Source organism: Ischnura elegans, chromosome 9, assembly GCF_921293095.1.
Source record: "Ischnura elegans chromosome 9, ioIscEleg1.1, whole genome shotgun sequence".
NCBI classification, from domain to species: domain Eukaryota; kingdom Metazoa; phylum Arthropoda; class Insecta; order Odonata; family Coenagrionidae; genus Ischnura; species Ischnura elegans.
In genome coordinates this window covers 102,604,556-102,631,325 of record NC_060254.1, presented here as the reverse complement: position 1 = coordinate 102,631,325, position 26,770 = coordinate 102,604,556, and the positions used below count along the sequence as shown (strand labels likewise).

Sequence of the window (26,770 nt, the reverse complement as noted above, 5' to 3'; positions counted from 1 at the left end):
AAATATACAATTACAATATTCACGAATAGTGAAATGTCAAACCAGATCAACAAGATATTTAGGATGAAAGTTTGAAATTTCACTTGTGTATGTGGACGTTTTGTGTAAATGAGATTTCTGTTTGTGGGAATAAACATGAGGAAAAGGGAGTAATATCCTTTTGCGAAAAAACCCTCTGCAGGAAAACACTCACCCTCGTGCAACGCCCAAAAAAAATTCTCGAAGTGCAAGGTAGCTCAGAGAAAGGAACTGGTCCCCATAACCTGAATGTGATTTATTCATCCGTCTGTCCCTTAATTCTTGGTGGGCTCAACCCTCGCCTATCCAAACCAAACTTCGGGTGGAATAACTAAGTGAGCATTTTGATTTTTAAGGTAGTTATTTTAAATAAATAGTACGGAACGATTGAAATTGATTAATTTTGCGGTCATTATTGCACGTCACCAATGGAATGAAAATATGTTTAAGTATAAGAATACTTTTCAATGAAATAAAATGAAATTGACTAAAATCATCACTTTGCGAGTGTTTTAGACCCCGAATGAATTTCATGGTACAGGTTATTAAGGATGTACAGGCCGTTTTACACGGGGGACGTACTTGCACAATCTGACGTGTGTACGAAGGCGCAGTCATAATTTCGTCGTGTAAATCGTTAAATTGCTAGAACACATGCGAGAAAGCGTGGACGTTAGATGGAAAAATGCCTCTATTCTAATTTCGTGTATGCATTCGCGCAATTCCACGCCATTTTAGAAATTAATGCAGTTCTAACCTGCGCAATTCCGTGCCCCTTGTAAAACGGCCTTCAAAGAGTGTACTCCTTGACCGTCGTTCGGGTGTAATCACTGAATGCAGAAATGCTAGTTTGAAAAAGCGACCCTCGAGCGCGCAAAAGGCTCGCCGCCTCCTATCCACGTGCATTCACGGCGTGTCGTATCTCCTCACGTGGCATCGCATTCGGCGACCCTTATAAAAAAGGCGACAAGTCGCGGGGGAAGGATTGGGGGGGGGTGAGAGATGTTATTTTTATATAAGTAGGTGGCGTTCCTCTAAGCCGAAATTCCTCGACGCCCTTTAATATCACACCTGTCTCCACCCAACCCCACTCCCTATCCCTCCCGTCTTTGGCATTCTGCGGCGGGAATCATCCTCCTCTCCTATCTCGAACACAATTTCCCAGCATTCCTGTTCGCCCGCTCGTCCTTTTCTCCTCCCGAAACTCGCCCATGATTGAGCGCTAGACCAGCTAGAGAAGAAGAAGAAGAAGGAGGAGGAGGAGAAGGCACCACTCCCCACGTCTTGACCACTACCGCCACCGCATTCCGCTGCAACATTCCACTTGGAGTGGGTTGGGTCGGTGGCGGGAAGGAGAATTCTGTTTTGGAGGAAAAAAATTGACAAATGGAATGATAAACGCATGCCACCGTGCGGATGTTCCTTGAGTTATAAAAGAGAGGGAAAAAGACCCGCGGGAGAGTGCACGTGCTGTGTTGTGCGTTCCCATCGTGATAAAAGAGGCGCTTTCTCACCTGTGTTTCTTAGAAAGACCGAACTTATCGCATCGCTTCGTGTCTGTGTGTAAGAACACCCTTCGTATGTCTGATTAGGCTCCTGGATCTAAGTGATGAAGAGGAGTGAAAATGAAAGCGGCTTTCTCTGATGGTTATATCCCTCGTTATTGTCATGTGTTACACGCGTGAAGTGATGATTTTTGCCAATTTGATGTGATTAAATTGAAAAGTATTCTTGTGTTTAAACATATTTTCATTCCGTAGATGGCGTGTATAATGACTGCAAAATTGATCACTTACTATGCTTCCGTACTATTTGTTTGAAATAATTACCTTAAAAATCAAAATGCTCACTCGGTGACTCAACCTGAAGTTAAGTTAGGATAGGTGAGGGTCGAGCTCACCATGAATTATTGTGGAAAATGAAAGAATTAACTTTGTTTGGTTCACTTATATATTTGAAAAAACGACCTGGGTTTCATAGCATAAGTAAATGTACATATGTACGCAACTAGGAATATGCTATGGGGGGGATGAAGGGGCTTTGGGGGTGAGGGGGTTTAGTGGGGGCAACCCCCCAAGGAAACGGGGAGTTAAGGAAACATTTAGAAAAATAGCATGCCTGAAAATGCATTTTACATCACTTTGGAGGTTAAAATTTAACTTTAAGCACATGCAGTTATTGTGTTTAAAATCCAGACAAAATTTTAAAATAATTTTTTGATTACTCTGAAGCTTTGGGGGGGATACACCCCCTCATCTCCCCTCATAGTTTCGCCACTGTACGCATGTAATTTTGTAACATAACATACGTATGTAAAAATGTTATGGAAGTCGGGTCATACTTTTTCCAATATATATTAGTGAACCTAACAAAGTTTCCATAAGGGAAAGGTTTCTTACAGTTAAGTCTGAATTCATCAGTTATATAATTTTCATTCTTTTGGTAACGTTTATAATGACTGCAAAATTGATCGATTGCTATGGTTCCGTACTCTTTATTTAAAATATCAAGCTGTACTAGCATAACGCTCATTCAGTGATTCAACCCGAAGTTTAGTTCTGATAGGTGAGGGTAGAGCTCACCCCGGACTAGGCCACAAGCGTGTGAATATCACACATTCAGGGTCGGGGGCCGGTTCCTTTCCATGGGCCACCTCGCACCACGAGAATTATGATTTAGGGTGCACGAAGACTTCACCAGGAGTCAAGGATATTGAATTTGAAGTATGGGGGCTCCGGGCAATTTATTTTTCAGCACGCTCGGTTTTTCGGCGCTACACCATCATCGATGAAAACGAATAGTTTGAGTTCAAAAATCCTGTAAAATCTGTATTTCTTTTTTTATATCGTTCGTGTTTCCCCTCAGGTTTGAGGCGTAGTGTAACCCTAAACCATGTGGCTGTGTATCTTGCTATATTGATAGATACAAGGGGGAAGGTTATTTTTTGGTGCAAAAATAGTCACGAGTTCCGCATCGAAAGACATGCACGTCAGCCTTGTTGTGGAAAATCTTTAGGTAAAAATTGACTCGAGTACGGGTTTAAAAATTGTTCTGTTTAGAGGAAATTTCAAAGCCGATCATTTCAAGTAATTTTTATGGTGACTATGACTGTAGGCTAATTTTATTGTGACTAAGCGGTGCATTCATTTGATGCTTAATGTAATGATTACATTTAAAATATTAAATTGAAGCGATACTTTCCATGTTTAACTTATATCTACATGATATCTTTTAGCTAACTCCTGAAGGATTACCTTATCCCTAGTTAATAATTGCTGTTGTAGTTGGTCAGTGGCGTTTTGGCTTTGCGAGATGCCGGTATCGTAGACGGCTTCCTTTTCGTTGAGCAGGATTTAAGTGATTTCATTTTTCGTAAACTCTACCGCGTTTTTATGATTGTAAATCAAAATTTAAATGCATTGCAATGGAGGGCCAGTTGGGGAACAGAGGGCAGTAATGCTTCTTTTCCTGCCGGAAGGGAGTCATAAAGTCAGTCAACAGGTTTTCTCGTCTACCTTTTTTATGCCGCACTCAGAGATCGCCGTTGCCCAGAAACGGGATGAGGAATTTTGGCTGTGGGGATAATGAGAGTTGTAAGTTCTGAGTGAAAATGTAGTGATTTGATTTAATGACTTTATGATTTGAGAGGTAATTGGCCTGCGTGCGTCAGAACCATTCAGAACCATATTGAAGGTGTTTCTTTCAATCTTCAGCTGCCGCTAGTTTCAGCGGCCGGCTGAAAGCAAAGTTGAATACATTTGTATCAATAGCTCTGTGATAATTGATAAACTAGTTACAGTGATATTGCTTTTGCTCTGTGATAATAATTAGTAAACTTGAATTCTGCATTTGATATTTCAAACTGGGTGACGAGTACTGTCGTGTTTTAATAACTATAAACTGGATTTTTGTTGCCTCTCGTTGCTTCATAATCCTTGAAAACTTTTGCTCGTCTTTTTTTATTCTATTTTTAATGCCTCGTCTAAGAGTTAATGTGGATATGAATTTTATTTTGATGAAAAATCAATGGAACTTTATATTGAAAATATGTGAATATTGCTAACCTAAAAAATAGTAACATTTAGTGCTTATTTATTTATATTTTGAAGTGGAGGCCCTATTGTTAGAAATATTTCAATGCGTGTTTCATTTGTAATTTGCTCATTTTATGAATTAATGAAATCGATTTGAAATCATATCAAGTATTTCGTGTTTCCCTTGAAATATATTGTGGAGATCGGTGAATGGATAAGTGATGCAGGGCGATGCAACTCTGCATTTTTTTTTAACTTATTAAAAATGTTTTGGTTAATCTTTATTCCCCAATTTTCAAATAGTTTGGTACGTAGGCTACAATTATCTCTCTTAAAGACTTTTTGTACGCATTAGGAAACTTTCATTAAAAATATTTCTAGTAATTTAATGTACGGAAGGTTGATATTACTATTTCTACAGCAAAATAAAATGTTCCATTAGTACTTGCTGCGTATGCTTATTACTATCTAAAGATGGAAGTATTGTGGTATGGGATAGCGTGCCAAGATATCGTGTGATAGATGCTATGCGTCACGGTGACCGAAATTTGATGCTTAGTGGTCAGCACTTACATTTTCCTATCGAACAAATAGCCGAATCGTGACCTATTTCTGAAATGGGATGTATTTTGGAGTCTTGTAAGTGACGTCAATGAGGCTTTTTCAAGATGTTCCCATGTCTATTGTTTTCTGTCACGTTTACAATTCCAATTCATATTCGATCCGTGGATCGTTTGTATGTGTGTCAGAACGTGAAGAATGCCCCTAATGAGCCATGATAGAAGTTTTTGGGAATGGTATTCTTTCCACTTTTTCTGAAGAGATTCTTGAACAACATTGTGTTAGAAATTTTCTGATTTTTTTCGATAGATTTAGCTTGGAAAACGTTTTTATAAGTTAATGTCTCAGTTGTTTTTATTTATTTCGCTAGCTATCATCATTCGAAATCAATGCATGTAATGGTTGAAACTAGCAATGCTTATTACTGTGTTTTTCATGTCTCCAAAGTTCTATCATGCGAACTATTTTTTTATAATTTTTATTTTTTTATGAACTCGCTTTGTTGTTTGTCATCTTGTCCGGGTCAAATCTTGCAACTCAATTTTAACCCATTTTATGATTAGCTGTCTAGCTGAAATTTTCAAGATAACTCAGACCCAGATGACAATATGATTCTAAAATTCTTGTTATTATTTTAGATGTTTCTAGATTGTTTTTCAGAATTTAAAATTCAATACGAAGATTAATCCAAAAAATGTCCTCTTAAATCCGGCGGCGCTGCGATAATTTAAAGGAAGGAGATTGATATATTGTCATGACAACAAATTTGTTTTCCAGTTGAGTGCTATAGTGGAACTTGCCCCCAACGTTTTTCGTTGTATATTAAGCAAATAATTTAGAGAGACTGTCAGAGGTATAAGAAATTTTTTTGTCTTCCTTGAAAATAGATTCCAGACCTTTGAAAATAGATTCCTCTCCCTCAAATTTGAAAACTTTACCTCATTACTTCCTCGGATGAAAATGTTCATATTTGAGATAAAGAAAATGTACACTAGGGTTTACAATACATGCAATACATATTTAAGGTAACGGCGAAATTTACAAATATGTGATACGAATTACAAGCAGGGTACCTTAAAAATCTGATTGTATTATCTACAACGGCCATGACTTAGAAGAAGTGGTGTTATGAGGTGGTGTACCAATGCAAAAATGGATTATGAAATGTCCATTGTTTTAACCTTTTCCAATTATCCTGTCAGAAAACCCGCTGTTTTTCTTTTGACGATCGTTATAAGAAATTCATTTAATATTTATTTTTAGACTTACTGCTAACGGGAAACAACGCCAGCATAAATATCTTAAATGCTTGTTTACTGGAAAGCGTCCGATTTAAGTTTTTCAGTTTTTATTTGGAACATGGCCGAATGCGCATTTAGTGATTACCCGCTCTCCTCTCTGTATTTACTAGCTCTGATCCAGGATTCTGGATTAGTGTGCTAACGCAGATATTTTTGCTGGTGTTGAAAACTAAGGGGTCATGGAGGTTACGCTTGGGAAATGTACATTATCCCCGTGCGTCGCTTCGACTGGAATCATGCCTCCTTTTTCAGGCAGTGTAGCGAATAATCGGCCTGTCGCCTTGCCCTTTCCGCTAACCCTTCTCGCGGGCGTAATCGGAGTTAATTTATCGGCTGGTCGACCTCCTGCGTGGCTGTGTCAGTGTCACGTAAGAAGGTCAATGGCTGCCGAAGCTTTCCTCGAGGCTCTCTCCCCCCTCATCCGCCTGGCCGAATGGTCCGCATGGCTTGCTTCGGAGAGTGAATCACGGCTCGCGGGCTTTCATCCATGGCGTTACAATGTATGGTGTGATGCGCAGTGGACACTTCGCAATCAGTAAAGCTCACTACGGACTAGTAATCGCAATTAATTAAATGTAGGGATGGTCGGATCGGATACCTCGGATCCAAATATCCGCGGGTATTGCCCTTCATCGGATACATCGGATCCAAAGTCGCGGAAGAAATCGGATCCCGATCCGAAATTTTAAATAATAGCTTCAGTGAATGCAACGCGCTATAAGGGTGGAAAGAGTTCCGATTCTATCTTCGAATGCGCCGTCGCATATGATTCTTGTCCTACTCATGAACCGTTTTGTTTGAAAGCTCTCGCAGAGGTTACGTAGGAGAATTTCAGCCGTGAAAAATAAAAATAGCAAAATACGACTGGCACACAGTGTGACTCTTCCCAAGAGATTGAACAATCATCGGGGGAATCTCAGCGTCAGGAATTTGAAAATGCATTGGGATCCGAAAATATCCGATCCGAAAGATCCGGCTCCGAAAATCAAGGATCCGATCTAAATCCGGATCCGGAAAAAAATCCTGGATCCGTCCATGCCTGATTAAATGTATTCACACATGATTTCACGATAGGAAAATTTTATTTGTAATTTCAAAACGTACGTTTTCTGGCCGCATTTCATCCTCAAAATTTTAGCAACAAGTACAAAACATGGCAAGTGGCACAATATTCCATAAAATTTAGTTATTTATATGTTATGTGAAGGATTAAAAAAAACAAATTCTTGTCCAAAAGTTCTATTTTGGAGGTAAATCCATTTTCTTATTTATAGTCGCTATGTGGAAATGTTGTTACTCGGTAAAATAGTAATCGACTAATGTAAAATGTCACAGAAAAGCATAAGGGAAAAAATGAAAAAGGTTGGGCTAAAAAATTCTAGAATTATATTTTCAAGGGGCACCCTCATAGTGGTGGCAAAAACTATGACGGGAAATTTTGTTCCAACTTTACTGTACATTCTTTGAATTAAATGCTACCATAGGAAATTCAGCTAATTTGTAGTAAAAGTTGCATTAATACCAGTAACTGGTGGATTGCAATTATATAAGCAAGGTTTTGCCTCTTTAATTGGACAGGTATATTGGCAAAACTGACACTAAACACTATTTTGTAGGTTGTGACTGTATCACTAGATCCGTTACTGCCGAAAACTCATGGAAAAAAACTGTTGAACATCCAGAGTGAAAGTATCCATTCATAAGGCATAGGATAATTGACGATGGACGATTTAAAATTTCCTCTGTGTTTTTATGTACTATCCTTGTATGTTTAAAGACTCTCGTTTTATTTAAGACTCTTGAAAGATTACCTGCATTCTTCGAAAAAGCATTTAATTGCAATATGAACAATTATTTTTTACTTTTGAGTTCGCTTTTTAGCGCTTATGAAATAATATGATTCAAATTTATTTTTTTTACTCTAATGTTCAATTTTTCTAAATGATAATGGCAAATATACATTTTCATTCCAACTTCGCGTTGAACAAAAGCGTTTACTTTTATTGGTTAGCATTTATTTTATTAGCATGAATGAAATAATGTGATTCAAATTTATTGTCTCTTTTTAACATCATTTTGACTGAATAATAATAAATAAATAAATATATCATTCCAACTGTACGATAAACAAAAGCGTTTACTTAATTTTTATTTATTCTATTAGCGTTTACGAAGTATTATGTTTCAAATTTATTTTCTTACTTTTAAGATCATTTTTACTAAATGATAATTACAAATGTATCTTTTCACTCCAACGGTGCGTTGAATAAAAGCGTTTACTTAAAAAAAATATTAATTTTATTTTGCATGCCAACAAATGCTCGGCAAATAAATGGCATGGAAACCTAATCCAACCATAGGAATCTTATTGTCGGCGCCGGCCATTGGATTGCACGCATGAGTAGAGTTAGGGGTGGTGAGTTGGGGAAGGGAGAGGAGGGTTCGGTGACCGGCATGGGCGCCCAACTGGGGATGGCTCTCCTCTCGTCTGATGGTGTGTCTGTGGAAAGGGGTTGAGAAACCACTGGTGACCTTAGCCGGTTATTGAGAACGAGTGGCTGGGGGATGAATTTAAATATAAAATATCGCACGCGAAAGAGGGTCCCCGTAATGAAAGTAACAGAGTGCTGCGCAGGACGGCCAGATTCATGATGAGCTGTTACGTTTTCAATATATTACGCGAGTTAGGGTGGGACTCTTTACCGGAGCGTACAGCGTAGTATAGGCTAAATTAAAAAAGTTCGAAAAAAAAGTTTTTTTACGTTGTAAATTTGGGGGAGACTTTTTTCGAACGACGTAAAACATACCCTTTGTGTACCATTGTAGTATGGCAGACGTGGTGACGTTAAGAAATTAATTGAAATATGCTGCAAAATAGAGAGATTTGAAATATCATTCTTTCCTTGTACCATCAGGGATTGCAACGGTGTCTCGATCAAGAAAGTTAATGGCGTCACTCGCTAGGACGACTAATTGCATTTTTTGTTTCTATCGCTTCAGCCTTGCATGGAAATGCAATGAGAATTGCTAACCGTTGGCATATTTTGCTCTTGCTCGAATTTAGATGTATATTCTTTTATTATGCGTAATATTTTTTATGACAGTGTGCATATGCATGCTGCTTGCAAGTGATTGGTCCCCTGCCAAACACCCTATTATTACGTGGCTATCATGTGGGCGTAGAGAATTTATTTTTCTTAATTTTGATAAACATTCAGATCCTCTTTACTCTCATTAATGCTGAATGCACAGCATATCCTATATCCATGTTGAAACCAAAATCAGCCTCTGATTCTAGAAACACCAGAACTGACCCTTCCTACCTTCTGGCTCCTTCACCTTGGTCAAATGCTAATCATAAATCTTTTCATATCCCTATTTATACTCTCTTGAATTTCCTGTCTTTATCTATAAAACAACCCCCCTCTCTACTCCCAAAGAAAAGCTACTTAATTACTAATACAGTAAGCACCTGCGCCAATAAATTAAACTTATATTTATGGTATGTTATCACAAATTATCTGGGATTTGTTGTCTGATTTTTCTCTTCCTCCTGATTATTACTATTATTTTCATTGTGTACTTATTGCACTTCTAATTTGGTGTAGGTATTCATTTTGCTTCCTATTGCCCGGAGAATTATTTCATTTGCATTTTTATTGTGTGAGCAGAAATTTTTATGTGTATTTTTATTTGCTCTAATGTGGAAATCCAGATCATAAACACATGTAATTCATTCATATCTTCTGTTAGAAATTTGGTGCACTTTTCCTTTCAAAATACATGGTAGACAGCCATGTTGACAAGTCCCAGACTCGCTTTAGCCTTGCTTCACGTGGTGACCGGAATTTACGAAATTCAATTGTTTGGAGTTCACGTTGTGTATGGCTCTTTTTGTTGATTCATTTTCGCCGCCGAATATAGTGGTTTACGGTTTCGATTACCTCTATGTACCACCCAGCTTCTCACAGTTGGAGTTCATTCATAGTACTTAACTTTGTTTAATCTATGATTGTTGATGATAGTCCGTATATTGTGATAAGAAAGGTCGATTGATTGTTCAGCGCACTTAGAAGTGATTATGTTCTATTGATAGAATTTAATAATACCTTGGTGTAAATACACTTATACCCTTTCTAGAGATTTAACTGTTTAGGGTAATATTTGGTAGCATCATTTTTGGTGAATGATGAGATATTTTTAGAGCGTTTAAAAAATTGTGTCGCAATCCCATGAAAATGATGATACAGGCGTCTTTTTGATTTATTGGAAAATACTCGTGGTTCCCTATTTAAGAAGGTAGAATATAAACTGGATGCTGATCATAAAGGGTACTGACATCATCAGTATATATGTATTGTTTTCCTGCGGTGACCATAAACATAGCGTATAAGTAATTAATGGTACCTAGTTTGAACCTTGGTACCCATGGGAGTGTATTGTAATTGAGATATGAAGCCTCGAGGGCTTCCTTGGGGCAGGATGCACGGCCTTAGCATATGGGGTGGGATATCCGCATCCTCTCCAATACATTTTAGACATGACCGAATTGTGAACTGGTCAGGGCATCCGGTCCCGGGCTCCTCCGACCTCAGTTTCATTCTCCCCGACCACAAGGCCGTCGGGTTGGTTGAGGGAGAGCGCTGTTTCCACCCAACGGTAACGACAACGGTAACCAGCGTTGATGAAAAACTGATGAAGGAATGAATGAATGATTTATTCATTGTCCTTGGGCTGTACCCCTTAAAAATAAAGAAAATTATACATTTTTGAGCAACATAAATAGAAAAAATCAACAATTTGTTACAAACGTTGTTGAAAAGTAAATATAAATCATTACAATTTTCGCTATTAAAATGATGAATGAAAAGTATTTTAGAAATAATTTAACAAAAGTGATTTGTTTACTTTTTTCAAAAGTTAACAGATGAAGAACTGAACTAATGTACTATTAAGTATTAATTATAAAAAAAACAACTGCTAAGAGCAATCACTTCAATATGCAAAATAATATCAACATTTAGGTGTCAGAAATTATGATATTTATTCTTAAAATTAGATACAGGATAATAATATTTTATTTATTTGAGATGATCGTTGTGCTATGACGAGGAAAATAAAGATACCTAGGTTCACATCGAGTGCACGTGTCGCTATTTCACGGACAACATGTCGGATAATTTTCAGGGGATTTTTCCTTTAATAAGCAGCACAATCAGAATCCAAGAAAATATCTCCTTTGGGTTATAAATTCGAGCCATATAAGTTCACTGTAGTTTCATCGAAGTTTAAGAATAAACCTGATGCATGGATGAGAGCACGGTTTAGTGTGGTGTTATCTTCTTCATTTAAGACTGAACGAGCAACTGACAATGTCGCAGCGAACTTAAGAATGACTCAATGGTCGATACGCGTCCTACGGTATGCAATATAGTGGTGGAAAAGTGCCAATTGCTTTTTTCTTAACTCATGATGTACTTCCACAATAACTCTCCTGCCTCAGTAATTTTTAATTGGAGTTACAATTTTTTGTTTATAATTTAAAAGGGAAAAGTACCCTATTTCCAACACTGATTCACGTTGAAACTTGGCTATGGTATAAAAAAATGATGATATTAAAATATATTAGTGTTTTTGCTCAAGAGTCTTATTAGCCTTAGTTTTCGAGATAAAGAATTTTAATCCGTAAAGCATTGTACATGATCCTAACAATAAATCTCTCAGCTCTTTAGGGCTGGGATACCGTGGGTATGGACGTTTAGGCGTGGAAGCGGCACTGAAAATTAAAGAACGAAAAAAAATTAAATTTAAGGAACGATGCATGTGCTCATAAATGTAGCTAGTTTAATATTTGTCCCGGGAAATGGTTTCATTAGCCACACTTTCGAATTATTAATTATTTTATTATTTCGAAAATTAATTCGTTGCTTTCAACTGTCTTTATTCCATTCAGTAGGCGGCATCCATTCGAGTAATAAGCCTCATGGATTCCCCTTTAAAGCGAAAGTCATCTTATAATTCGAAAGCGAAAAAAACAGTTTAGCCATTTCCCAAAATTATGTGATTGTTAATGGGGAGAAATTGATACACTTAAATGTAATTTAATTTCAAGACTTCTCATTTCGTTACAGCCATATACTTGTCGCCATATACGCATCACTTCACCTCTTCAGATCGTGGAGGGACATAGTTTAATTTGAAATTAATGAGCTGTATACCATGGAAGTTCTAAGTAATAGAAGATGTAAGACTAAATCAGATTTTGCCGGTTTTATTTTATGGAGTAGATTTTTTCATGCTCCAAGAAATGAAGCACTCGGTAATTCTACTCAAAAATTGGATTTCGTACCCTTGGTGGTGACGAATGAATGAATGAATTTATTGGAAAATAACTAAGTTATTCCTTTCAGGTTGACACTTGAAGTTTTCTGTTGAGCAGTTCTGTGGGCTACATGAAATATATATTGATAAAAATTCTCTTTGTTTTAGCAGTGACAAAAACGAAGAGGCAAGTGTCAATCGCTATCTTCCTTGCTATGATTTCGCTCCTTAAGGAATAGATAGTAATGATAATGCAAAATTATATTTCTCTTCGCATTATTTGAACTAGAAAATTAGTGGACAAATTAACGAAATAAAACGGGAAGGTGTGCAGTGATGCCTTATTATTTCAATAGAATTTATAACTATGTTATGAAGTTTTCCCGGGGTAAATATTGGCAAGAAATAACGAACATGAATATGGAAGCATGTTACATAAATGTGATTACATAAAGAAATTACATTTGCACATTGACTCTCCCTGTACCAAATCATAATTCCACTTATTGATTTACCTACCGGTTATTTTCTAAGTTGTTGGCATGAGGCTTTGGAAAATTTTTCTTCTAAATGAATTTAGCTCGTTGTATGTTCCATTGTATTACATAAGAATGTAACATAACACAGCAAAAGGCGTCGTGCGTTGAATTCATTGACTGGAAACATTTTGCTATGTCTAATTTAGAGGAATTAAGAATTTCCAACTTATCCTTGCCACGAATTATGCAAGATTTTCCTAAGTATGTCTGTATTATCTTTCATATTCCTTGTATTTGTTACCTGGTAGTGGAGGTTAGTGTCATAGCTGTTCCATTCGTTGTGAGAGCTTCAAATGGCATCCAAAGCTGTGTCAATGCAAAACGGTTTATCTGAGGCTGAGCGTTCTATCGCCTTATTCTTTTCTGCGTGCCGGCGAAAAGTGGGTCATGAAACTTTCAATTGTTGACTGTCTTCTTTTCCGGAATAATTGGAGCGTGGGCTTTATTAAAGCAATTATATTTTTAATATCAGAGGGAAGGATGTTTAATTGACGTGGAAGATGTGCATTAGTTGCTCTCTCGCATTAACAACAGGAGACTGTAGGGTTGTAAAAATATACGATCCAGCTTTTATTTTCTGCTTTATAATCGGAAGAGTAACTATTTTGGGCAGCTCTCTTCGTGAGGGAATTTACGGAAAAAATAACTTTCGGGTCGAAACTATTACTTATCTTAGTCCTGCGTTCAAATATATTCGACATTATTTTAGGTGAGTATTCGTAAGAGGAAAGTCTAGTTTTATAGATTTTTCCGAGTTAGTTTTACGTTATTTGAATCATGTTATGGGAATTCGTAATTGTTCCGAAATTGTAGATAAGATGCTGGCTCGTCATACCTGTGCTAAAATGTACCAACCATGGAAACTGTTGATAAAAAATAGTTCAAGTCTACAGGAAGGCTCCTTAAGTATGTCAATTCTTGAAGAGGTACCGTAAATGATTTACTTCAAAAAGAGTTTTAAGAAAGACAGTCGGGAAAGAATTAGTGACACATGTTTCCGTAATTTCTAGGAGTATAAAATATTATCCGTAATATTCCTGACCTATCAGTACTAGCCACGAACAGAATACATACATACAACACCCTATCCAAAAAATCCTCGCCGTTTTTTCTGTCATAATTTCTTGGCAAGCTGTGGGAATGAAATAGCCATCCTATGAATGGCCTCCATACTATCCCATCAAATCAGTATTTGGACTGAAACGCGGAATTTGGAAATTAAAATTAATTTCATCTGGATTTCAGTGTTATTCTGGAAGCATTAATATCTGAATGAAATATTCAGTGTGAAATGATCGATTAGTTTTGGGCTTATTGGGTGTTAATTGATGGTTCATCAATTAGTTGCTTAACAAAGTGCCTATTTCAAAGTCAAAGAATTTACTATCAAGATGGGTGCTAAGATGATGAAAATTTTCCTTTGTGTGCTTTTAAGAAAGTTTGTTTGTATTTCAAAGGAGCTGAAATAATATCGGGTCAAAATGGCTCTGCTGATACTTATCTTCTACTTGAGTGAGAACTGCTCCGCAGAATTGTCGATGGTGTTCTACTTCGAGTTAATCCTTAAACCGCCTATTTCACTTTGACTTATCAAACCTGACTAGCAGTATTACGTAAGAGATGCATTTGGAGTTTACCATCGACGAATGTTGTTATTGGATTCGTCTCTTTTCATCTGCCAGAGATCTTACTTTAGCTAATTGCAATGCCTATATACGTTTCTGTAATGGAAGGTGAGGAGGGACATGGAATATTTCGGACGGGGTTATTGTTATGGATGTTACGGCATGCCGTAACATCCATAACAAGCGCGGTAGTCTTGTAACACATATCATAGTATCACGTAGTCTGCGTCAAAATTGTTTTTGCAGCCGTTGAAATGCAGTGGTGCTCTAAAAATAATGATATTTGCTGTCGTTGAAAAGCCACCTTGTAGAATTTAGCTATTTTATTAAAATCAAATACTAAATACTAGCGGATTTTATGGTGAAGTTGCAAGTATACTGGCCCAAGATGATCTGTGAAAATGATACTTTTCTTGCCTGGTACGAAAATTAATTTAATATTATAGTTCTACTTTATATGGTGAAACCAGCTCACTCATGGAACCACAGCTCAGGTTCAAATCCATTGATTAGAGTGATCGGAAACCTCACTGTAGGAATGATACCGAAGAATGGTGATTATGCACAAAAACTTCTTCCCACACGCTTAGTTAATTTTAAAGCAACTTGAATATTTAAAAAAATTTTGATGCTTGAGAAATGTTGTATGTGATGTTTTCATGAAGATGAGAAGATTTTTTTTCCATGATTGAATTTACATATTCGTCTTTTTTTCCTCTCTAGGTCCGTGGCCTTCACGATGGATATCGAGAGACCCTTGCAGAGGGACTGACTGATACCATGAACACGTACTGGGCGGAATGCTATGAAGCTTCGAAGCTGTCCAGCAATAAACGGATCAAGGAAGTGGCCGAGAGCCGGGTGCGCTTCGAGGTAAGGTTCGGAATTTTGAACAAAAATACACCGTCATTTTCTTTCCTAGAATTATTCTCTCTCATGATCCTCATCATCCCGCTAATTTTTTCATAATCACGTATTTCTTCTCTTTTACATCCTTGATGACCTGTACTGTGTAACTCATTGGGGGTCGTCCTTTGCCCTTCTTCCCTTCCACCTGTCCTTCTGTCATTGTTTTCATCTGGTCATTATGTCTCATAATGTGGCCAAATAAGTCGTCCCGTCTTCTCCTGAAGGTTTTTAAAAGACTACTCTTTTCTCCCATTCATCTTAGTTCTTCCTCATAACTTACTCAGTCTATCGATTTTATCTTCATCATTCTTCGCTACTATTTCATTAATTTTGAAGTGCCTTGTCCAAATTTTACCACCTACGAAACAAATGTCCACTTTCAGTTTAAAAAATCATTTATCATGCTCTTGTTCATTCCTAAATTTCTTATGGTATAATCTGCTGGGGCAGTGCATACATGAGCTGAGCACATTGAAGTATGCACTCGTTTTGCAAAAAAAAGAATTCGGGTAATATTGTCTAAAAATTATTATGAGCACTTATTTTCTTTGTTTGTGGCCCTAAAATTGTTTCCACTAAGGCATTTGTATTTTTTCAAAGTGCTTAAATGGTTTTTTTTTGCTAGAAGTGGAAACATGCCGAGTGGAGGTGATAAATATAAATATAATTTAAGGAGTGAGTCATTTGTGGTATCAAACACACCTAAGTTAACATTATATATATACGCTTGTTTCTTCACATCGGGCCAAAGTTATTTCATTCACTGCCTGTCAGAATAAAAATAATAAATCCTAAAATGTAATGTTAAGACTTGCCAAAGACTGGCTTTTCTCGCATGAAATAATTGAACATTTACTTTGATGTTGTATCTTTAAAACACTCATGTATTATTTACTGCATTATTATTTTTTTATTGGCATACACTTTGTTATTTGATGGTGGCTCAATTCTGTTCCTATGGCCTTGGAGACCACCTAAAGTTCCTTCTCTTGTTTTTTTTTGTATTCAGATGTAAAAACAAAATGTCGGGGTAAATAAATTATTATAATTATTATTATTATTAATATAATTCTTCCACAATTGACTTCTCTGCATCTGCCAACGTTCAAACCTCACCGACAAATAAGGAAGCAATCATTTTGAAAAAGTAATTCAATCTAAAATTTGTTTTTGTGGCCCAACATTCTTAGAATTTAGCAATTCGCTTATGTGTCAAATGACATATAGCGAATGGACGTGGCTTTTTTTCCTCATTCCACCATAGGTGATTCTACTTCCGAAGTGCCAGTAATATTTAATGTTAGCAAAAAAATTCTGACTTACAATTGCTTTCTTTATTTACAAAAATGAGACTCACGACTATCAGTCCATTCTAAATTAACATTATTTTACCTCCACTTCGTTAATTTCAAAATTGAAAAAGGTTTATAGTGCATCAAAGTTCACTTTGAAGTATCTTTTTCACACTTTTTATTTAATATTTGGAAAAAGCTTATCTAGTATTGCAATTGATAATTTTATAATGCTGTCTCATTTTCACTGCCGTAGTACTTTTATTCATTCATATTTTGACTATCCCATAACGTTTTCACTTCAATTAAATATGTAGTTTGAAGATGCATGATTCATTCTATTACATAAAAATTAAAAATATCGATTGTAGGTCGTGTTTGGGTCATTAAAAAATCATTCTTGTCAAACGTTTCGGAATGTTATAAATTATATATTCTGGGCTTAGAATTTTTTATCTGAGTTCTTCATTATTGCTACTTCATGTTTGAATGAATTTGCCAACATACTTTTACTATATACTAACTATATATACTTATAGTAAGTAGTATAAATACAATAATGGAACTAAGAAAACATTAGCGGGATAACTCAAGAGACCGTGAAAAATACTTAAAAATTAAGAAATGGATAATGATAACATTATGTTTTATGATTTTAATATATATGTAAATCAAGAGGTTGAGAAAAAAGGTAATGGATTCATTTTTACAGTAGTCATTTGCAGTGTTTATTTCTTAAAGCAGTTTAAGAAGTAAATTGATCTCCTTATACTGATGGGAGACTTTGGTTGCCTAGTGGCTGGAGTGCTTGGCTGCTCCCTGGTTCAAGTCTTCGCTCCGTGGAACTTCTCTGTTTTCATTATTGTATTATTCGACCGAGTAAGTAACGAGAAAGTACTGAGTAATAGTGGGAGAAAAAAGAGGCCTTCTGAAAACCTTGAAGATAAGACGGGACAACTTAGTTGGCTACATTTTGAGGCACGATGGCCTGATGAAGACAATAGGATAGTTTCCTTCATCAAAGAAAACGAAAGACATTGATTGTGATTCGTTACCCACCATTAGTGTATATACATTTTATTTGGTTTAAGAAATCCCAGTTTAGACGATTGGCAATGGTCAATTTTGACCGCATTTGAAAACGGCCATATTGGCGCGCATGCGATGCCACTCCACGTGACGTCACAGGGACCTAGCTTCTATACGAGCAGATAGCAGTTTTACATCGTTTGACATTTCCAACGCATGCACGAGGCACAGAGCTCAGGGAAACCTCTGTTAATAATCACCTATTAAAACTGGCTATGGTCGGAAAGTTTCGTTCGCTTGATGAGGTATTAATAATCCTTATTTAAGCCAAGCGCTACCTGCTAGCAGGATACTCTGCTAACTGCTAGCAGCCTGAATCGCAGCGGCGTATACATCCTCGCTCCAAGGTCACCTCACACGGCGACAGCGGGAACCAGAATGACGTCACACGAGGTTTTCCCAGCATTCATACTTACAATTAGCCGTCGCGTTTTCGCGCGCTTGAAAATTTTCACTTTTTATTTAATCGCGAAAAATAGATGTCGTCATTTAAAAATCTAAAAGCGTGAAATACGTACTCCATGAGTAATAATATTTCGATTTAGGCAATAAAAAATAATTGGAGGAACCCAATTGCAAGAGGATAGGAGGAGGACAGGAAGGGACGGCCCAGAATGAGTTACATAGGGCAGGTTGTAAAAGATGTAAAAGGGAAGAAATACGTCGCTATGAAAGGGGTAGCGGATAGGAGAGCGGAATAGAAAGCTACGTCAAACTAATCTTAGGATTGTTGACTTATAATTATAATTAATTGTGTAAGTACTTTTCCGCTGAAATTTAATATTGCTACAACATGTTTCATCGGAAGGTCGCAAGGGGCAATATCAGGTTGTATACTAAAGTAAATGTACGAGATGATTCCGCTCAGCGGTGAAACATATGTATGACCAGTATTAAAGTTTAGTGAAAATGTACTGATATGATTGAGTATTGAACATAAATATCTTAATTAGAGGTTTATTATTTCAATTTGAAATCTTTGGAAAATTAGTTTTTCTAAATGTTTCTAATTAGTTTTTCTTCATTGCCAGTGCTGCATCTCCAGAGTGTAGTGAAGACTTCGTCCATCGTCCCTTGGCGTTAAAATCATTACATAGTTGATATTCAGCTGTTTCATGGTGCCAGAACGCGCCGAATCGTCGTTCCGGCACTGTTTAACAAAAGACATAATAGTCAAATAACACTTTCACTAATTTTGTTTCCTCGAAATTTCTGATGAATGCATTCGTAACTAAAACAAAAATTTTGTAATAAAATAACTTGTAATAAAGAACACACCATAATATTTCACTCCCAAAAAAAGTTAAGGGAAGTGCGTTCCGGCGCTGCTAATTTTGCCATGACTTCACAGTTTATATTGGATTTAAAATGAAGCTTGCGTCCTTGGGTTCATGCATCCATTTTACAAAATTCTCCCTAGTTCTGTGTCTTCCTTTGCAAAATGGATAATCATTTTTGATTGAAGGACTGCAATAAAATATTAGTATTTAATTTTAATACTCAAGTTTCAATCAAACATATAAGTGATGTTGAAGACTCTTTTTGAATTGGGCAGTTATTCTATCGCTAATGCTGGACAGTGTAAGCCAGATATAATTGTATTTACATATCGTAGCATTATTTAGTGGGTGTTGTTGGTAGTATTTTTCGTTTGGATTGTCATTATGTATATATTTATCTGATTTTTTTCGTTCCGTAGTTAACTTATTAGAAAGTACTTATCAGAATCGTGATATAAACATTACTTATCAAAAGCGATGGGTAGAAATGTCATTCCATGCACATTGAAGTAACTACCCTGAAAATGTCTTCGATTTTATGTTCTTACAAAAGGCGGTCTTGTGTTTTCTGGATGACTAAATAGTTTCCTCTTTCTCCGGCAGAGCGCGGTCAGCTCAAATGATACCACTTGTACCGCGCGGCGTTCTTGGCCATCACGCTCTCTGCCGAGAATTTCTCGAAATACCTAGAGCTGCGGATTTCCGGAGTGTTTTTCGCTGTGCTCGTAATCCACATGTTGAAGGCATGGATTGCTGTCAATGCGCTGTTATTGCTATTTCTAACAGTTCAGAAGTATCGCAGTCACTGTTTTTACTTTATGATTAAAAGACGCTGTCAAATAATTTTTTCACTACTCATTTATTAACGCAAAAGCGTCGGTCTTTGGGGTAACAATTAATTAAGCATTTTAATCATGCTGACGCGCCGAAAATTTCTTCGCAATTTTAGAACAGTACGCAAATTTAACCGTGTGAGGTTTCAATGCTTTGAAGATAAATTAATCTCAATGTCTGAGTTTCTTAAGTCTCTAATAAATCTGGAATCATATGATTATTATTATCGTACCGTGTCCTTTAGCAAATTTTAATTGCGTTTGCGTTAACACCGTGAATACTACTTTATACTTCGTTTAATTCCGTAAAAACTATTTATGACTCATTTACATATAAGCAGTATAAATTGAATTTAAGAGAAATAAACGTCGATTCCAACATGCTTATTCTTATATTTCTAGTTAATCGAGCGAAGTAGTCTGCTGGTTGGCATGGGAAATAATTTTGTAGGAGTCGTGTTGAAAGTCATTGTGTGTGGTTTATTGGTTATCTCCTCCACATGACACATTATTATACTGTACGATATTCTACTTGCCATACACATTTACACTCAGCTTAAAATTAGCCGACTCAAATTACGACGTTTCTTCATCAACTAGAAGATCATCATGGCAAAACTAGCTTTCTTCGGCTCAAGCTGCGTGGAATTTTCAAGGAGCAAATACATTTAAAAATAAATTAAGTATTTATAAGTGTATTGAGTGTAATTTACTGGCATGAAGTGAGTTTTTGACGCCCCAAGATCTATCCATTACTTTAATCGAAAGTGTCCTTCGAATTAGATTTTTTATAATTACACTGATTATTTTGCGTGTGTTGGCATGTATGCGATGTTTATTTGTTTCACGTGATGCATGTTTTCCAGGGACAGATAATGGATTACTACAGGTCGAGACAGATTGAAGACATCGCAAGATTCAGCAACCTGCTCAATCAGGAGAAGAACCATGACCTCCTCGTGGGCAGGAAGTGGCACCATCTCAAGCACAACCTCATCAGTCTGAGGGGAGCTTGGCGTGAAAGGTAGGAATGCACTCATTTGTTTGCCTTATGATACCGTTCAACGCTATGACTTGAGCGCTCTCGCTGATGACATTGGTCGGATAGGTGAATCAATCGCGAGAGTTATTAAAGCTCTCGCCTCTCAGCGGTCGCAGCGGAATGGGCGCACTATCTTCTATTTCCCGTCGCTAGAATGGATTTATGTGAGAAAAAACACTTTCGTTTTTTTTTCTTCCTTCCTCCGAGTAATTGAGAATCCAGTACACAGCCTCGTTAACTCACCTGACGTCTTCTGTTGTTTTGAGCACGATTTTATCTTTTTTTTCATCATGAAATATAATTGTAAACTCCACACTTATTTAAATGTTATCCAGCCCGGGGTTCGGCAGCTTAGTGCAATTTTCTATTTGAAAATTTCATCGAATGTTTTCAAATTTGCTGGTGATGCAAAATTTGTGCTGGGTCATCCACTGGTATGTGAAATCTAATTTTCACTTTTTTTCATTTATCTTAAACTCACCGATAACAGCACATTACATCAGGGTATTCTAACAACGACATCAATGGACATTAACAAGCACCCACCCACCTTGTAAGTTAACTCGTTCATGATAGGACCAGTTTCGATAATCTGGATAATTTTTGAGAGTGTTGGTACAACGATATTTTTATTAATTGTTTTTTTTATTCACCATTAAATAATGGTTCCGCTAATCGACCTGAGAACCTAAACATATAATGGTTCTTGGTGCTATTTGTTGGCGAGCTGCAATAGTTTTCCGTCTTTTATTTGATGAACTTAGTTTTAATTAGATCATACTGTTATTAATGACTCTGTTCATACTGTTCTGTAATAAATAATGCTTTCTTGGAAATAGATTCATTACCCCTTGACAGTCAGGTGATGTCGACTAATTATCAGGGGGCAATTTATTTCTCAAATAGTTTGTGGTACTAGCCACTTCTTCAAAATTAAAACACCATCTTTTCAGCTAAATTGATCTTTTGAGGTAGAGACAATTGAAAGTAGATGATATATTTAAGAAACTATTTCTGCACACCTGTTAGATCGATCCCATTTATGCAGCGTCGAGTTATTTTATACGTATTGGTATGAAATAAAATATGGAAAAGGTTGCCACTCGGCCTCAGAGCTCTGGATCAAAATAAGTAAATAGTGGTAAATGCCAAATCGGTGTTGTTGAGCTGACTCCTTTAGAGCATGTTGACTCGCAGACTGTAAATTCCCCAGATTAAATCTAATATTGGTCAAAGATTTTGTTTCGAGTTGCCTATCTATCACTATAATGGAATTTAATTTCGAGAAAGATATTTTGATAAATTGCCAATGCATGTCTGAGACGCATGCTTCTGATTACGTTGCACCAGTTCCAGGAGTTCGGTGATAGTTGATGAGTATAAAGTTTTAAAATATTCAAAATCTGTTCTATATTCTGATCTACACATTCATTGGCGATTTATGTTTCTGTCTGCTTAAACACCATCAAACAGCGTTAAGTTACATTAATTGTGGTGCTGTAAATGATCTCTCCCCATAAAAATATTATTTCATTATTCCAAAGATCTTTGCAAACATTTGTAAGGATAGTTTTTTGAAATTTGCTCATTCAGTGTTACTTTTACTTTCCTCGTATTGCTTTATTTTCTGAAATTATGTTTGAAATCGGTCATTTGCTAACGAAGTTCTGCGCTAGTCATTGACCTGTGCATGCATTTGAGGCTAATGGCGACTGAGGCCGTCATGGCGGACGAATTTTGGCAGTGCGAAGCAGACCCACATTAGATACTTCTCGCTCGCGTCTCAATCGAGTATCTCGACTATCGAGAATCATGTTCATAGCATCATAAAGCGTTAAAATCTTTGAATTACCGCTAAAAATGCCCCATCTCACTGTCAACCCAGCAGCGTTGACAAGTCTGATAGGCGTTTTCCATTTGCAATACTTATAGACATTAATTGCCATTGTATAGAGACGATCAAAAGACACTGGCCTACTTCATGATTGGCTTGATGGCCATGCGAAAAAGGGCGAAAATCAAAAAGTTAATTCCCTTTATAAAATCCCTAAATCACATAATCTTACCCGCGCGGTATCCCGAAAAGATTTTTTACCAAAAGGTAATGAGTTAATGAAATGAACTTTGCGCGAACAGGTCAGGGCGTTTCCCTTCCCGCCGCGGGGGGTCGCTGCCGAAGTTGGTATGGATTATAACACGATCGAGCGAGAAGGGTCTCATTAGGGTTTGCTTTGGACTACTGCTCAGTCGACATTAACCTCATTTAACATTTCCTTACTTGTATATGGCTTGTAAAAATATATAATATACACGGTGGAGAATTTTTTTGTCTCGAAATTTTATCCCTGAATAGCTGATGCCAGTGGGAACTACCATTACTAATGATGTTTTGGTCGAAAACATTTTTTAAATTACAGAAACTTTGAGCTAAGTGCTCCCTATTGGCCACGAGTTTACCCTGTTGCCGGGTACTCAGCACAACTCAGGACTACGAATGCTTTGACTAACGGAGAACGCGATGTATCCATTTTATCCATGGATAAATCTGTGGAATATTTTTTTGATAAAAAATTCCTCCATTGCAGTAGGAATATACAGGGTGTCCCATTTATCTTGACCACCCGAAATAACTTTTTGTCCAGATACAAATTCAAAAATGTTTCAAGCAAATGTTCATTAGCCGTTAAGGGGACATTAATCAGCATGATTGCCTTCCTTGTAGCTTTGTTATTTACAAAGATATGAACAGAAAGAGTTATAGGAGAGGAAATGAATTGCCGAATAAATAATATAGGATGCCATTTAAAAAAGACATACCGCTGTTCATATCTTTGTAAATAACAAAGCTACAAGGAAAGCAATCATGCTGATTATGTCCCCCTGACGGCTAATGAAAATTGCTTGACACATTTTTGAATTTGCAACTGGGCAAAAAGTTATTTCGGGTGGTCAAGATAAATGGGACACCGTGTATAATCATGGTTTCGCTAGTGGTAGCTACGTCGCCCTAATGACGTAGGGTTTCCCCATCCCATCATCCCTTCCGTCCCTGTCCATACGCTGGAGGCGTCGTCGGGCGGCGTTTCCTTTCCTTTTTTTTCCTTCCTCTTTACACCCCTCCCGAGGATAACCGGGCGAATAAGTTTTTGGTTCTTGGTTCCCGGCCCTCGTGGTTGTATCCTGTAGAGGCCCACCCTTGGCCTCCATCCGCTGGCATCAGCTATCCAGGGTTAAACTTTTCTGACACAATTTTCTCCACCCTGTATTTAAGGCAGTAAATTATTAGTTTTCAAGGTGATTTGGAGCTACGTATGCAGCGAAAGAGAAGAGGCTAGGACAACCATTAAACTATGAAAACAAAAACTTGGAGAGATGAAAGAATTTTGTTTCCCAGGAAGGAAGGCTAATCACCAAAGATTGACGTAGCAAGAAAGCAATAGTCAGTAGAAGAGGGATTTTATAAAAAAAGAATTATCTTCTTACAGCTGAGAATACAAGCATAGAAGTGAGGAACCAATTCATCAGATGCTACATATGGAGCATGTTTTTCTATGAGAGCGAGGCTTGGCCGTTGACAGCAGCAGAGAAGCTAAGAGTGGAAGCTTTCGAAATGTGGTGCTACGGAAGAATGATGGAGATAATATGGATTGACCGTGTAAGTAACGAGGAAGTGCTAAGAAGAGTGGGAGAAAATAGAAGTCTTCTGAAAAAATTAAGCAGAAGACGGGACAACTTAGTTGGCCACATTATGAGGCATGATGGCCGGATGAAAATAATCTTAGGAGGACAGGTGGAAGGGAAGAAGGGCAAGGGACGGCCCCGAATGGGTTGCATCTAACAGGTTATTTAGGATGTAGAAGAGAAGAAATACGTCACTATGTAAAGGTTAGTGGATAAGAGAGCGGAATGGGGAGTTGCGTCAAACCAATCTTAGGATTGTTGATGGAGCTCTCTTTTGGAGGCTGCTATTTTTCATGCCATAGCAGCTACAGGTTTTCAGATATGCAGCTACGTGTTTAAGCCAAAAAATGTTGAAAAAGTACATTGTAGATCTCATTGTGGCTAATTTTTCATTTACTTGAATCATCCTTGAGTTATTGTGTGCAGTTGCAGTAGTACTAGTTTTTAAGGTTGCGTCGACACCTACGGTCGTTTTTTGCTATCCTAGGATCAGGCCTAGCAATATTGTTTTCTGAAATTTTTATATTTTTTCACTAAATGTGTGAAGTAGGCAATAGAAAATTTATTAAAAATGATTGAAATACATTCAACTACATACAATACCTTTGGCGATTTTTGTTAAATATTCTCTTTCTTCTCCATCTGATTGTAGCAAGTGTCATGTTTAAGATCATTCCTTTCTTTTTCATTTTGGTTTTTTGGCAAAATTTATTTTTTCCCGCTTATAATTCACTCCTCACACATGGAACTGAATCAAATCACATCATTGGAGCTGAATTAAAAAGGTTTTCCCGCTTATCTATGGCCTCGCACATGGGGATATGTGTGGGCGAGGGAAATGACTGCAGTTTTTAATACATTGCGGCGACTTTCGTTATCGCGCATCGATCATAATTTTTACTTTCTCTGCAAAGCTCGTGTGGCCCTCGAGGGTGCAATTCCTTCTGCGTGCCGGAATCGCTCCCAGACCCTCTCTCTTGCTTGCGAGCCATTTCATGTGCTTCTAGATCTTATCTCGCCGTTATTTTATGTGAATCAAACCCGATGACGCGATGGCCCGTTTTTTTATTGACTACATTTTGGGGAAAGGAGGTGTTCTGATTTTTTTATTGAGTATCTGTGCTATATATCTGTGCTGGAAAAATTGTGCGGAAGTGTATGACTTATTGTTTCGTACATATACCCTTTGATCATTTCGGAGATTCCAACGTCTGATAGGGAATTTCAACGTCTGTAACTCATTACCGTGTGGATTCTTGTTATATCGGCTCTTGGTGCCTTCTTGGTTTATGGCTCATCCCCTCAAATGTATCGCCTAATTCATTTTGGCTGTTTCCCGGTGCTGAAAAAAGGTGCCCCAGAAAGTTCAGCGTTATTACTTTGGGGCTATGTGTTCCTGGATTTTCATCGTTATTCATTCTCCGCGATTGCGCACGATTTTCTTTCGATAATTTTTTCATGTTAGTTGTAAGTGTTACAACACGTATTTAATCGTATTGGAATTCAGCATCGCCTCAGTATTTTTTTATCATAATTTTAGTAGAGATCAGATTTGTTCCAGTAAGTTGATCTTCTCGTATAGGTAAAATCATAATTCTTCTGAATAAATGCGAGCAGAAAGCTTTTTTTAGTTTTTTGTGGTAGCTCATCTTATTTGACGTATACATTACTGTTATCATAAATAATAGGTTATTGCTCTCCTTTTGTAGTGAGTACGTGGAAGAACTAACAAGAACGTAGGTATGACCCTGATTAGCAGTAATAACAAATTGATATGATTAATTTACTTTTGGGATAAATTATTTGAACAGTGATGTAATGTAAGTAATGTTTTAGTGGGATAATATGCGAATAAATTCCACCGTATTGACGTGCGCCGAACTGACTTCAATGTACCTGATGGGCTCTGAGATGTAATTTAGTTAACAACGCAGACCTTAGATGATTACAATTAAAAATAAGTTTGCAAATCGACCATTTTGTCGGGTGGTAACATAGATTGGTTTTACCCAAGTTAATGCACGACGTTGAAATGGAAAAAAAACATAATCATGGCGAAAAAAATAAACAGTAATACAATATAAACACTACCCTAAGCATAGTATATATACAACAATGAGGAAGACCCTTACAAATAAATAGTATTTTTCCCTCTCATGAAGGTCTCTAGGTTACGTGTGGAAGGTTTGGTTGAACGTTCCAACTGGAAAGCCGGAAAGAATATTTCACAGAATTTGATAGATGT

The 26,770-nt window shown here is 37.1% G+C and overlaps 1 protein-coding gene across 1 annotated transcript in view; it reads left to right on the top strand.

Annotated features, from left to right (window-relative positions):
• LOC124165711 (neurobeachin-like protein 2) overlaps positions 1-24,368 on the top strand; it is a 196,352-nt gene extending 171,984 nt beyond the window's left edge. The window contains exons 35-37 of the mRNA XM_046543198.1: positions 15,123-15,272; positions 20,669-20,826; positions 24,131-24,368. Coding sequence (XP_046399154.1) covers positions 15,123-15,272; positions 20,669-20,826; positions 24,131-24,179 — 357 coding nt within the window. The 3' untranslated portion in view covers positions 24,180-24,368. The remainder of the gene's footprint in view (positions 1-15,122; positions 15,273-20,668; positions 20,827-24,130) is intronic.
• The last annotated feature ends 2,402 nt before the right edge of the window (positions 24,369-26,770 follow it).